Here is a 15,466-nt window from a genome sequence, read left to right on the forward strand (position 1 = left end):
GTGGGCATAATCTATTGAATCAATCCAATGCAATCCTGCTATACTGCTTAATTCATATCCGCTTGAATCATTCTGTGTCTTGCTTGTGACTATCATTCCATTCACGCATTCAGCAGTGAACAACCGTGACCTGCAAAATGAGAGAGCATATCCGTTAAAATCATAGCCTCAGTTGTCATAAGTTCAATAAAACAGTCATACTTCCTAGAATTCTAAGAGGACATCAAGTTTGTATTATACATCAGTTTCAACTAGACGCTTTATTTTCCAAGGTGAGATGCCAGTCCCTCATCAATATTATGCCCTAATGGAGACAATGTTTGGAATCCGATTATAAATCTGGATTCTAGTCTACGTAATTCCTTGACTCTGTCTCCCCCTCTCTCTCTTTTAGGAACACAGTCCAACACCACAAAAGATAATAAGTTCGTGTTTTGGTTGTGTTCGCTAAAAAAGTGACGGGCAATTGGGTATTGTTGGTCGTGGTGGTTAATGGCCCTCAGATGTTCCAGTACTCTTTTTTTCGCTTTGTGTACTGTGCTCCCTATGTAAAATAATTCACAGGGGCATTTGAGGGCATACACTGCGTATTCAGTCTTGCACGATAGGTGTTTCTGAATTTTGAATGGTTTGGTCTTCGTAGATAACTTGACTGTTTTGCAATTTTTACTGTTTTTACAGGCCTTACATTTGCCACAAATATAAAACCCCTGAACTGGGTTCGTTTTTTTGGGCACTGATTTGGGCAGGTTTGCTGGGCTCACTAGATCTCTGATAGATTTTCCTTTTCTAAAGGTGATTTGTGGATAATCATTTAATGACTTCCCAATATCAAGGTCAGTTTGTAAAATGCTCCAATGTTTTTCAAGGCATTTCCTAACCTCATGGGACTTGTTACTATATGTGGTCACAAATCTGACTGTCTCATTGCTGAGTGTACTTCCCACTGCTGACTCGCCTGTCAATAAATCATTTCTAGCTCTTAGTTTTACTTTGGAGCAGGCTGTTGATATATTCTGGTCATTGTATCCTCTTTCTTTGAATCTTTGGGTCATTATTTTGCACTCCTTTTCATATCCCACATCCGTGCTGCAATTGCGTTTAGCACGCAGTAACTCTCCATACGGGATGCTTTCTATCAGGCTTTTAGGGTGACAGCTCCAAGCATGCAACATGCTGTTGCCAGCCGTGGCTTTGCGGTGTAATGTGGTCTCAATTTTGCCATTGTGTACTTCCAACAACACATATACCACATATAGTAACAAATCACCTTTAGAAAAGGAAAATCTATCAGAGATCTAGTGAGCCCAGCAAACCTACCCAAATCAGTGCCCAAAAAAACGAACCCAGTTCAGGGGTTTTATATTTGTGGCAAATGTAAGGCCTGTAAAAACAGTAAAAATTGCAAAACAGTCAAGTTATCTACGAAGACCAAACCATTCAAAATTCAGAAACACCTATCGTGCGAGACTGAATACGCAGTGTATGCCCTCAAATGCCCCTGTGAATTATTTTACATAGGGAGCACAGTACACAAAGCAAAAAAAAGAGTACTGGAACATCTGAGGGCCATTAACCACCACGACCAACAATACCCAATTGCCCGTCACTTTTTTAGCGAACACAACCAAAACACGAACTTATTATCTTTTGTGGTGTTGGACTGTGTTCCTAAAAGAGAGAGAGGGGGAGACAGAGTCAAGGAATTACGTAGACTAGAATCCTGATTTATAATCGGATTCCAAACATTGTCTCCATTAGGGCATAATATTGATGAGGGACTGGGATCTCACCTTGGAAAATAAAGCGTCTAGTTGAAACTGATGTATAATACAAACTTGATGTCCTCTTAGAATTCTAGGAAGTATGACTGTTTTATTGAACTTATGATAACTGAGGCTATGATTTTAACGGATATGCTCTCTCATTTTGCAGGTCACGGTTGTTCACTGCTCAATGCGTGAATGGAATGATAGTCACAAGCAAGACACAGAATGATTCAAGCGGATATGAATTAAGCAGTATAGCAGGATTGCATTGGATTGATTCAATAGATTATGCCCACTGGGGCTATATGCAAGAGGACACTAACATGACATATTATCATAAGCATGCGAGTTCTTGAACCGTTGAGAATAATCCACTGAGGTGATTTATCAGTGAGATTTAATGTCTGCAACAGTCGTGATTAGAAACTCGCTGAATGACTTAATTTAGCACTGTGTCAATGATCGCGTCAAATGTGCAGGATGTTACTATGAAAGTACCGCATGAAGCGAACTGTATAAATATGAAAGCTTCTGAATGAGGCAATTCAGAAACTGTATTTGCACTGTAGCGCGAGTCGACCCTAGAGACATTGAATTATGGGAGTCGTAGTTCGTGAAGCCCAAACGAACACGTTTTTTCCCGAAATATATTGCAAATACCTAGAAATGTTTTACGAGTATGTTTAGTAAATATAGGTATTTCGTGACCAAGTACGCAAATATGAAATTAAATGTATTATTGAGAGAGTATGTTTTCACTTTCACTGAAAGAGTCACATGATTAAGCCTTTTTGTTATTGTATATAACTTTATTGAATGAACACAACTATTCACTCGTGAGAAAGCGGCGGAGGCTGCGAAACGCGTTGGGTGTTAGTGTTGCCGAATAAAAGCACTTGAACTAAGCTAATCTGGGCCTCGACTCTCTGTCAACAAGCAAAGACGGTAAACTTTTTGGATTTAACGGGGCGAGGCGAAACCCCTCGAAGCCCGCCACAAACTAAGAGGCGCAGGCATGAACTTCGCCAAGCTGTTTGGATATATATATATATATATATATATATATATATATATATATATATATATATATATATATACATATATATATATATATATATATATATATATATATATATATATATATATATATATATATATATATATATATATATACATATACATATAATGCATGGCTCGGGCATAGGGAAAAAAGCAGGTAAAGGGAGAGATATTCAGGGGAGAAAGGAAAGGAAGGAAGGAGGCAAGAGGTAGGGGAGGGGGTGATGAGTGATGGGATCTGCTCTGTCCATGCCGGACCCCTGGACTCCCCCGCCCTGACTCACCACAGTGCAAGGCCCGCTCCTCGAAGCCAGCCCGGACCAGGCCCCTAAAGCCACCATCTTGAGTGCTACTGGTTGTGGGCAAGATCGTTCCAGGGAGAACACCTCGCTGAGATAAGGTCCCCAGAGCTGTTGCTTTATGATCAGAGTATGTTGCGCCGCATGAGAAATGTTTTATGGGGCTTCAGGAGTCATCTGGGCCAGTCGACATGATGGAGGCTCAACGCAGCTTGAAGAAACGCCGCCATCTTCTTCATCACATCAAGCCACGCCACATATAACAAGGGCCCATATACCACCGCAATCCCTAGGGCCTGCTCCTCACTGAGCCTTGGCAATCCTCCAACCAGCGCTCCATACTCACCGCCTCCTGCTGCATGTGTCCCGTGAGCACAGGGGGGCACTACTGCACGTTACCGGCCCCTTTGGGCCGCATCACCCGGTCAGCGGTCTCTGCCCCAACACCGTAGTCACTTCTGTGCTCTCTGCTCAGGTTGGGCCTCACTGCAGAATCCACCCACCTGGGCCCCCAAGGTGTCCTTATGTTTGATTACATTCTTTGTTCCTTCTGAGGAAGGGGCTCTTGTGGTGAAGGGTCGTGTGTCCCGGAGTCCTCTGGGGCTGCCTGACTTCTGTGATGCTAGGTTATGTTCTGAGTAAGGTTCCTCTCTAGTGGGGGGTCCCCCCACCCCTGCGATGCCCTCAGAAGCATTAGAGGCAGCAGAGACCGTCAGGTGACGGCGGCTCCCGCCCTCGGTGTGTGATTCTCGGAACAAACCCTCTTCAGTTCACCACCTTACGGGGCTCCGTGTCTGAACCAGAAGGTGGAAAAAAACTAATCTAACAATGGAGCCAATGCGCATTACCAGTAGTGGGTGGAGTCACTAGATCCCATGATACAAAAAGACAAAGAAAAACAAGTTGTTCACATCCGAGCCCAAAACTAGATGCCGGAGGTATGCACAGCGTGTTTCTGTACAGACACACATGCCCCAAATTAATGGTTTTCAGCAGAGTAATGGACCGAGTTCAACACCTCACCACCATCACTGAAAAAGCCTTTTATCCTTTGCACGCATGCACAAATTTGGCAATTGTAAAAAGAAAGCATTCATAGAGCAAAGGGAACTATTTGGAATATACATCTTAAACCTTTTCCTCAGATAAAATGGACCAGCGTTATGATTAGCATGTTGTACAATACAGAAAGATTTAAAGATAATACTTTTAGCCATTCGAAACCAGATTAGTGTACACAGTGCAAGAGAAGATAAAGCATGCCAATGCATGCCAAGACCTAGTTTGGCCACCATGTTTTGAATACACTTTAATTTATTCAACACAGCCTGAGGGGCACCCAAAAAAAGAGAATTACAGTAGTCACAATGGCTAAGAATAGTTGCCTGAACCACTAGCTGTTGAACCGCTGACAGCAGCAGTTGCGCTATTTTCCTGAGAACCCTCATGAGGAAGAAACACGATGAAGTCAAATGTTTTGTCTGCTTCATCAACACAAAGTATGCATCAAAATGGAAACCAAGATTTTGTACAGACTGAGTAGGGAGATGGGAAGGGAATAGGTTCCAGTAGGTGCTAGAATGTAAAGGTAAAAGGCCACCCAACCTAAATGAAGCCGCCCACAAAACCTCTTTCTTTTAGGTATTAAACTTCAGATCATCGGAAAAGAGCCTAGAATATACCACAGGCATATCCTGATGAAATACTTCCGGTAGAGCTGGTCCTGCCTTTTCCAGTGCAAAAATTGAGTGTCATCAGCGTAGTTCACACCAAAAGACCTGATTAGCATAGACAATATGGCGATATATATAGGTGGTGCTAAGGATAGACCCCTGCGAGACCACCCTTGCCAAGGCTCTGAAATAGGACATGAAAGGAGGAAGGTAAACAGCTTGGGGTATATCCTCTAAATAGGAAATTATCCTTTGAAGGGCTGTTCTACCAATACCAATCTCCCTGAGCCTGGCAAGGAGAAACTGTATCAAAGACTGCAGACATATCCAAAAGAACTGAAGCTATCAGGTCTGTCCTATCCCTATCAGCTGACAGCCTCAAATTTTCTAGAACTGCTAACAAGGCAGATTCAATTTTGTGGGCCGGATAGAACACAGTTTATACCTGCTCAAGGATATGGCGTTGTTCCAAAAATCTGAACGCACCGAATTGACATATTTTACCAAAACCTTTCCCCCAAAAGGGAGAAGTGAGATGGGACAAAAACCTGCAAGGCCAGGTTGATCTGCGTTCTGCATTTTCAAAAGGGAGACAATTGGTGCCCATTCCCATTCTGATGATATCCATGTATTACTTAAGGAATTGTTGCAAACTTTGAGAGACACCCTCACCTACTTCTGAAATTTTGGAGGAACGAAGTCCAGGGAAGAATCTGACTTGATCATAGCGTTAATGGAGGTAAATTATTCAAGGGGCAACATTTCAAAACGATCGAAATGAGGAGTCCCATTCCCCTCCTCCCTATCAATACACATGACCGGTGCCCCAAACAACGGACACTTGAGGAGGCGATAGACACCTCTTCCAAATTAGATGTATGTACCTTTTCTGAGGAGCAAACACAGATGGACCTTATCTTGTCCTCAAAATTCAAGGAAAGCTGCTATACAAGCTTTTTGAATGCTTAATAGAGGACGACGCACAGCTAGGTGCAGTAAATGACAGCACTAATTTAAACATTTCATTGATGTGGGTTTCGTGGCAAGAATTTGTTTTCCGTAAAATTCTGTTTTTACAGAGCAATCGATTTCTTATAGTTAGACAGCGCTCACGTTAGTTCCAATATTGCCTTTATAGAATAACCAACATGGCAGACTTTCAAGTCTCTTACACTGTGTTTTATCCTCAGATAAGGCTATAATGTACCATGGGATGGAGGGTATGTGTGCTTCAGCGTAACTTTTTTTTTAGAGGCAAAACTAAACCCAGTGCTATTTTCACCCATTAGACATATTTCCTATAGCCATTTTCCAAAGATGGGGGCTAGAAGGTCTCTCACCCCCATCCAACTGGCTAAAGAGTTTGGGAATGGTGAGTTTACTCCAATACTGCTTCAACTGAGATATCCTAGGAGTTTATTACCCCGGAGACTACCTCAATTGAGGTGTCAGAATAAATTTGACAAGATAATGATCTGTCCATACCTGCTGAGTAGTTTCCATCCATTCAACCAGCTCAGTGGGTCCAAAGACCAAATCCTAAGTATGTCCTTCAATATATGTGGTCCCTGACACTTTCGGATATAGCTTCACTGACATCATACCATCAATAAAGTCAGCAATGTTTTAGAAGGGGAAATGTTTAACTCAATATGGAAAAATCCCCTACCACACACAAGTTAGAATGGTAGCAGGTCAAAGCAAAATGAAATCAACGGAAAAAAAGCTTCGGCTGGACCCAGAGGATGATAACAAACCAGCCCACTGACTAACATGAGAGAGGAGGAGATAGAACATCTCAATAACTCTGAGAAAGGATAATCAGTGGGAGAGAGTTCTTTAAAAGAGTAATAAGATGCAATAATAATGTCTACCCCCTCCCCCACCTCGTTGGGAGCAACGGGCACAATGGAGCATCTGGAAACACAATGGGCAGAGGGACAAAGCAGCTCTTCAATAATTATGCCATATGCATAGAGCATGAATATACACACAAAAAGAACAAATAACAAAAGTACAGAAACATACATACGAATGGGGCAGACAGGGGTTCATTCACTCACTAATCAATCATATGTTTTGCATATGTTTATACACAGTAATGTTTCTAATTTAATGTAGTATCTACAATTGCAACGGTGTTGCTGATCTTCATTGATCAAAAAGCAAGTAAATGCACTAATCATTGAACACAAATGTCACTTCTCCTAGTAGTGACCAGTCTATCTGGACTCCTCACTATTGGCCAAATGAGCAAAGGAGAATTCAGGAAAATGATCCCCCATCCCTGTGGCGGAGAAGATAGGCAAGAAGTCTTGATTAAAAAACAGCCAAGTGGAAATTGATAACCAAAAAACCTCAGCACTGATGTCTGTATTAAGAGTAGATTGTCCATGTTCCAAGTGGAATACATTAAAATAGCGACAGATATCATATGCGCAAGAAGGTTTTTCTAAGTTATCAAGGGTGTAGGAAAGTCAAACTAAAATAAAAAAAATCTGCACTTTTTATTGCTTCCAATTTCTTATAAAGCAATTTTACCCCTCTTTGAACATGTGCGATCTTGAAACTGATAATGATAACATACCTTCCGAAGCATCCGAATGTCCACTCTCTTGTGAACCCAGTCTGGAATCCAATTCCAGGCTATCTTTTCGAAGACAACTGCATGGCTTTGCCTCTCCTTGGGCTGGGCTTGACTCCGTGGTACCTTGGTGGCAGCATCCTGGGGTATGCTTCCCTGAAAGGCTGTCCTGGCGGTCAATGCTGCCACCCCCTTCAGCCTCCTGCTGCTGTCTACACAGATGATGCTCTGCTAGCAACTGGAGTTCTGGTGGAGACAAAAAAATATTATACTGAGGATACTCTTTAGTGGCTGAAACTCAGTGATGCACAGCTGGTCACTTGGTGCATGTGCAAAGTTATATTGGGCTAAAGTCACATACCTACTGTGTAAAATAGCACACCACAATTTGCTACACAAATTTGCACAACTGGCAACAAATAGACAAGTACCTACTTTATACACAAAGAAAATAAGCATTGGCATAGCCAATAGGTCTCACCTTTGGGACCTTATAAGTGTTTAGTTTCCAGCACAATATCCTTGGTGCAACAACATCAAGTGTTGCATGGCTAAACACTTATAAGCTCCCAAAGGCGAGACCTATTGGCTATGCCAATGCTTGATGATGCTGAGGATATGGGGCTGCACTGGTGCAGAGGTGGTGATGTACTGGTAATGAGTAGTGCTGTGCTGTTTCTCAGGTGATGTTGAGTTGATGCTGCGCTGGTGCAGAGGTGGTGCTGCACTGGTGCTGAATGGGTGCTGAGGTGCTGCTGCGCTGCGGTGCTGCTGCACAGGGACTGAGGTGGTGGTGCTGAGTGATGCTTTGGTGTTCTCAGGTGATGCTATACTGATGCGGAGGTGATGCTGCACTGGTGCTGAGGTGATGCTGCACTAGTGCTGAAGTGGTGCTATGTTGCTGCTGAGTTGCTACTGAGGTGGTGCTGCCCTGATCCTGTGGTGGGCGTCCGCTGGAGCTGCACTGGTGGAGGTGCACCAATGTGGAGGTTGTGCTGTGCCAATGCAGGAATGGTGCCGTGTGGATGCAGAGGTGGTGATGTGGTAGTGCTGAGCGATGCTGAGGAGATGCTGCACTGGTGCTGAAGTGGTGCTGTGGTGGCGCCGAGTGATGCATTGATGCTGAGACGGTGCTGCTTCATTTATGCTGAAGTGGTGCTAGTGCACTGAAGCTGAGGTGGTGCTGCTGCCCTGGTAGTAAGGTGGTGCTGCTGCACTGGTAGTGAGGTGGTACTGCACTGGGCTGAGTGATGCGGAGGTGGGGCTGTGCTGGTGTTGTGCTCAGGTGCTGCTGTTATGCTCTGTTGGTGCTGCAGTGGTGCTGCTGAAATGGTGCTGAGTGACACTGAATGGTGCTGAAGTGTTGCTGTGCTAGTGCTGAGGTGGTGCTGTGCTGATGCTGCGATGGTGCTCAGGTGGTGCTAAAGTGGTGTTGTGCTGGTACTGAGTGATGCTGAGGTGGTGCTGAGTGGGTGCTGCACTTAGATGATGCTGTGCTGATGCTGGGATGGTGCTGAGTGATGCTCAGGTGGTGCTGACTGATGCTGCACTGGTGCTGGGGTGATGCTGCACTGGTGCAGGTGGTGCTGCCCTAATGTTGAAGTGGGGCTGTGTTGGTGCAGAGTTGCCGCTGAGGTGGTTGTGCACCGATGCCGAGGCGGTGCTGTACTGATGTGGTAATGATGCTGTGCTTCTCGCTGCAACGACCTCTTCCCTTCAGTCGCCATTCCCGAGGGCGAGGCGAGACACGCCCCCTCGGCTGGCCACGCCCCCTCCAACCTCCTCACCCACTGGTATAAAGTATGTGTCTTGGTAGGAAGCGCAGCGGACGAGCGCAGCGGGCGCGACTTTTGCGCGCCAAAGGCGCGCCTAAGGCAAGCCCGTCTGCGCCCGTCCGCGGCCGGACGGGGCTAGGGGCACGACTCCATGCCAAACCTACATCCTACTCTTCTAAGGATCTTATTGCCCTTCAAGGTAAATGGCTACTTCCAGATCCCACCCGCAGACTGATTTCCTCTTTAGGCCTTGCCCCCACTTCCCCCATAGCCCCCCATCCCCCGCTACACGCTCCCCCGCTACCCTGCCCCCTTCCCCCTGACCTCCCCCCCCGTTCGCCGGCATTGTCTGTCTTTTTACTCAATACCAGGTCAGCGGTCAAGCACCACCATGAGCTGTTCGTCTTACTCGATTCTGAGAAACCGGACCTACTGCTCCTGACCGAAACTTGGTACTGTGACACTTCCCTCCCCGTTCTCCTGGTCACCCTACCCTCCTCCTATGTGGCCCTTCGAGCCGACCGGCCGGCGGGCAAGGCAGGCGGTGGGGTTGCCCTGATCGCTCGGTCGGAGTTGAACTTCCAACCACTTCCCTCACCTCCCATTCCCCCTGCTGACTTCCTGGTAGCCCGCTCTCTTTCATTTCCCCCCCCTATCACCTGCCTATTAATGTACAGGCCTCCCCAGCCCTCGCCGGCATTTTTGCCGGCCTTTCAAGACCTACTGGCCAACTTGGCGGTCAACTACGCCTCGGTCTTGGTGCTAGGGGACCTCAATTACTGGCCCTTTGACCCACACGAGTGCTCAGCCTCAAAAGAGTTTACAGATTGCCTATCAACCCTTAATTTCGTGTCGCACATATCCGTCCCCACTCACTCCCATGGGCACACATTGGACCAGGTCTGGTCCCTCAACCTCCCCGTGGCCTCGGCCACTGTCTCGCCGTGCCCTTGGTCTGACCATGCCCTTATTTCCTTATCTATTCCCCGCAACGTGATGCCTAAAATTCCGTATGCCAAAAACACCTGGGCACGGAACTGGAATAGATTGGATTACCCCTCCTTGACCTCCATGCTCCGCGACTCTACTCCTACTCTTACTGGCTTAACATCTACCTCTCAAGCCAAGGCCATTAACACCTGGCTGGCGGATGGCTGCGACTCTGTGGCGCCCCTACGCCGCATCTCCATCCGCCGACCAAAGGACTCTAATAGATGGTTCAACGACCACCTAAAAGCTCTCAAACTGAGCGCCCGACAGGCAGAAAGGCAATGGAGGAAAAATTACGATCCCCTATTAAAAACCCACTTCTCATCAGCACTGGACAAATATAAAACAGCAATCCTGGCTGCTAAGTCCACCTACTTTTCGTCCAAAATTACTTCCGCCGAAAACAAACCCAGGGTAATCTTCGGGATAGTGAATGACCTGGCATTCTCAGACCGAACCTCGCCCATTATTCCTCCCTCCCAACTCCTCTGCGACCAGCTCAATACCTATTTTTTAGATAAAATAGCAACCATCAAGCTTAATATCCCTCCACCCTCCTCTGCCTTCGTCGATCCCGCCCCCCCTCCCCTCCCCCACCTTCTCACCTCTATCCCCCCCCTCACGCAGGACTCTTTTCTGGAGATACTCCCTAAAGTGAAGTCGGGATCTCCCGCGGACGTCTGCCCAGCACGAGTCCGGCAGCAAATATACTCCAGCTGCCCTGACCCCCCCATTGCCTTCCTCAACAGTTCCCTGGCACAGGGCGTAGTGCCCTATTCGCTTAAAGCAGCTACCATAGTGCCCATCCTGAAGAAAGCTGGCGCTGACTCTTCTATCTCGGCTAACTATCGCCCCATCTCCCTGCTTCCCTTCCTGGGCAAGGTGATGGAACGCCATGTTACCGCGGTGCTCAGCGCCCATGTTGAGGCAAACGGGGGACTGGCTTCCCGCCAAGCCGGGTTTCATCCCAGGCATTCGACCAAGTCAGTCGTGGTCTCAGTCTTGGACAAACTCAGAAAGGGTATGGACGAAAATAAACACCAGGCACTGGTCCTCCTTGATCTTTCCGCCGCCTTTGACACGGTGGACCACACCATCCTACTCACCCGTGTCAAGGCGGCCGGTATCGGGGGATCAGCTCTGATCTGGCTCTCCTCCTTTCTGAGGGAACGCACTCAGGCGGTCCGGTTAGGCGACTTCACGGCCACTCCCCTCCCTGTCACTTGCGGTGTTCCCCAGGGATCCTCGCTCTCCCCCTTACTTTTCAACCTTTATATCTTTCCTCTCATCTTTGCACTACAGCAGCTGGAGGTCACCGTCTATAACTACGCGGATGACCTCCAGCTCATCTTTGATCTGTCCCCTTCTCCTCTCTCGGTCTCCAATTTCCAGTCAACCATGACATTCATCAGTGACTGGATGAACCACAACCACCTTAAGCTGAACCCGGATAAAACCGAGCTGGTTCTCACCGGTGGCTCATCCAGTCCCTGGAACTCTCTCTTCTGGCCCCCTTCTCTTGGCTCTGCACCGACCCCCTCCACCACGGTCAAAACACTTGGTGTCAAAATAAACAGCCAACTCTCTCTCCACTCACAAATCAGCTCTGTGGTGTCCTCCTGTTTCCTTTCCCTCCGCACTATCCGCACTGTCTCCCGCTTCTTTTCCCCCCAGGCACTTAAGATCATTATGGCCGCACTCGTGATATCAAAATTGGACTACGCAAACGCTCTTTACCACGGTATCCCCGCTTACAGTTTGCGTAGACTCCAGACCGTCCAGAATCAAGCAGCCCGGCTTGTGTACGGCCTCCCTCGTTATCACCACTCCACCCCCCTTCTTAGAGAGCTTCACTGGCTCCCCATAAAGGAACGGGCCCTATTCAAGATCGGGTGCATGGTCTTCCAGGCCCGCCAGGGCTCCGCCCCTGCCTTCATCTCCTCACTAATCAAGTCCTATGTACCCACAAGAGAACTTCGATCTTCCTCCAGGTCCCTCCTCCAGATCCCTCGCTTCACTCGCAAAAAGTGGGGCGGGGCTAATTTCTCCACCCTAGCTCCAACCTTCTGGAACTCACTTCCTGACCACCTCCGTTCTGCCACTCAGTATCTCCCCTTTCGCAGAGATCTGAAAACGTTCCTTTTCAGCCAAGCCTTCCCCACTTAAACCCCTTCAAATATCCCTTTCTTCTCTCCCTGGTCTTCTTGTTTTCACCTCAGTTGCCGATCCCCCCAGCGCCAAGAAACCGCAAGGTGTATGCTGCGCTTTACAAGTATTTTAAATTAGAAATTAGAATTAGCTGTGCTGTGCTGGTGCGGAGGTGGTGACTGGCACCAGTAGTGGCACCCAAGCACATCCAGTGTGCTTCTCTGGGGATCTGGAAAGGGCTCATTTTGCTTTAAAAAATGGCTGGCTGCATGAAACCTCATTTCACAGACAATTAAATTAATTTGGAGTTGCAGTGTCTTCCAGAATGAGAACAGCTAGAGGTCAATCACAGAAGAGCTGGAATATCATACCTGGTAACCGCACCCAGCAGCCTAGCAAGAGAAACAGAAATCCCTTGCATTGTAAATTCACAATTTGCTAAGATTTACAGAAAATCTGGATTTTTTCTCAATTTGTGTATCTGTGTAAGACATAACATCTATCCATGCTCTCTACAATGCCAGATATATATTTCAGTAAGTGTATATTCAAGTACATTATGTATAATCGTCTATTGAACAGGTGACACATACCGAATATTTTGGCACTTAAGTATGTATCACTACCCATTAAAAGCCATATTAACTATCTTTCAATAGCAAAATATTGAGTTAAAACATATGCCTTCGCAGGGTACACGGAGTCCGTTAAAGTGAGAACATGTCTGGGTGATTTTATTAAGGACCCCTGCAAGAAAATCATGAGCCCACCAAACTACGTAACAGAATATTAAAATAAGTTGCTGAAACCTAGAACTCTGCAGAAGGTACATTAACCCTCTGAGCTACTTTATGATGATTTTAGACCCGTTACCAGCGAATGCACACCAATCTCTCCAACAAATGCAAAATTACCAGAGTTATCTCAGCAGCATCTCACCCCGAGACCTGCTGGATGACTTGGACCTCGGCATGAGGTGGCTTTACCTCCAAAGCTAGCCAAAAATGCAGTCTGTTAAATACCGAGTAAGAAAGCCAGAAGAGCGTGGCCATCACATGCTGCAGTTGCCACTTAGGGGCAGCATATGTAAAAATAAAAACAAAAATAACGCATGGGGTGTCTGTAATTTACTCATGCTGCTTTTCTGGACTCATCCCTCATCACACTGCTCCCTTATGCCATCTTCCTCAAATTATGGGTCCATGGGGTACATTTGTTTTCAGCACTGAACAAAAACGCGTTTTCATGACATTTGTAAAATCTTCACAATCAAACTGCCCCCCATTAAGAGTGCCGTGAGCAGCGGTGAACTGCCAACATCCTCCACGTGCCTAACAAAATAAATGCTCTTTTTGTATAGCGCTCCGACACCTTTAAGTCGCTATAATATAAAAATCCATACAAATGTGTTGAAATAAAAAAAAAAAACTGCAAACAAATAAAAGTGCATTTATCGGAATGTTCAAGACACTCCTCTACATGTGAAAGTTCACTTAGCCACAGAGTCGCCAGACACAACCAATCCTCAAGCGCATTGCCCCCAATCCCCACAGCATTGGCAAAGCCAATAGGACAGGCCTCCATGTGATGAGCAGCACCCACAGTCAACCCGGGAGAGATCCCAGGCACAAAGAGCCCAACACATGACACCCGACAAATGCCTGACCACAGCCAGTGCCACCACCCTCCCAAGGGGCCTGCACTACTGATAGTCAGGGAAACGACAGCATCCCGACAAAACCACTTGTGAACTCTCACCTTGCATACAGTGCACCACACTGCTCTCATGAAACAGCACTGCAGGGACGCCAACGACCCACAATGCTGAAAGTGGGCACTGCAGGGACGCCAACGACCCACAAAGCTGCATGCGGTCACAAGCTCACACCAAAAAATTGTGGGTTTGTGCATTTGTACAAGTTCCAAACGTGCAACATCATCAAAGACCTGCACGTACTAAATAAAACACAGTCTCTTTAACATCGCAAACGTCAAACAAACTGGGACTAGGGGGGGTATAAAACTTTCCTGAAACTCGTTGCTCCTGATGTATTTCACCAAAAAGCCAACAGGTCAGCCCCTTGGTATCAACAAACTCGAAACCAAACAGTGAGAAGGAAACGTATTCTGCATGTGACTGGAAAGCCATGTTGCCCTGGATTGGTTGGTAGATTTAGTGTCATGGATTGGCCAGCCGAACAGTGTTCCGAAATGCAGTGGTTGTGGCACCTCGAATACTCTCACGCGGGTTTACGATTAGCTCTTAGAAGTGTTTGCTTGCTGTTCATGGGCTCTGATGGTTTTCCATTGAATGCAAGGTCCCGGCACATTTTCCCGCTGCTGCCTGTTGCTACCTTTCATCATTGGCAGGCTGCTTGACTCTTCACTATTGACTTTTACCTCTTCATCAGAATGAGGTAAGACCCACTGCGAGAACATGGTCATTAGAGTACTCTTGTCCTTGGCGCTCTAAGCTAGTCACTGCCGCCTGGGCATATAAAGCCAAAGCGTGATCCGACCAATTGAAAGATTTTGCAATTAAGTAGTGGTGGACGAGATAACAGATAGTCGACCCAGAGCCGAACCAAGAGTCCAGTTTGATGCTATGAGCCTGTGTACGAGCGGAGTCTTGAAAATATACAGCAACTATTGTATGCATTATAATGAAGTCTCCTAAAACAAGAGTGCAGAGAGGACCCAGCTCTACCCATCACCCTCTTCTAAAGAGCGTGACTACAGAGCCAGAGAAGAAGCAGCTACAGGGAAAAGAGGGGGGCGTGAGGAAACTGAACACGTACAGCTTGATCCACAAGATAAACAATCACATGTGTGAAGAGCCAAGTGAATAAAGAAAATGTGCGTGCACCTCGCTCTGGCAGCAGGGGGAGGGGGAAGAGCGGAGGGGGGCTGCACCTGTTCCCCTTGTGGGAGCGAGCCAGGGGCACCATGTGTTTGTAATGTAATTACAAAAATATGGTGTCAAGCTCGCTCCCGCAAGGGAAACATCAAACGTCCACGCGTTGCCATTGAAGGCAATGGAACGAGAGCACGTTTTGCCTGAAAAGCTGAAGCGATCGCTAAAGGTCTTTTTGCCTATGTAGCGCATGCGCGCTGCTAGGCGAGACCTAAAAAGGAATTAGGTTGGTCTGGGAACACATGGAGCCAAGCT

At 46.8% G+C, this 15,466-nt stretch overlaps 1 protein-coding gene across 2 annotated transcripts in view; it reads right to left on the reverse strand.

The window, feature by feature from the left end:
- Nucleotides 1-15,466, reverse strand: part of PPP1R1A (protein phosphatase 1 regulatory inhibitor subunit 1A) — a 536,807-nt gene that overhangs the window by 40,877 nt on the left and 480,464 nt on the right. For both annotated transcript variants that reach the window (XM_086964611.1, XM_086964610.1), the window contains one exon: nt 7,388-7,630. In XM_086964611.1, the coding sequence (XP_086820737.1) occupies nt 7,388-7,630 (243 nt within the window). The remainder of the gene's footprint in view (nt 1-7,387; nt 7,631-15,466) is intronic.

Source organism: Lissotriton vulgaris, chromosome 1_1, assembly GCF_964263255.1.
Source record: "Lissotriton vulgaris chromosome 1_1, aLisVul1.2, whole genome shotgun sequence".
Lineage (NCBI taxonomy): Eukaryota > Metazoa > Chordata > Amphibia > Caudata > Salamandridae > Lissotriton > Lissotriton vulgaris.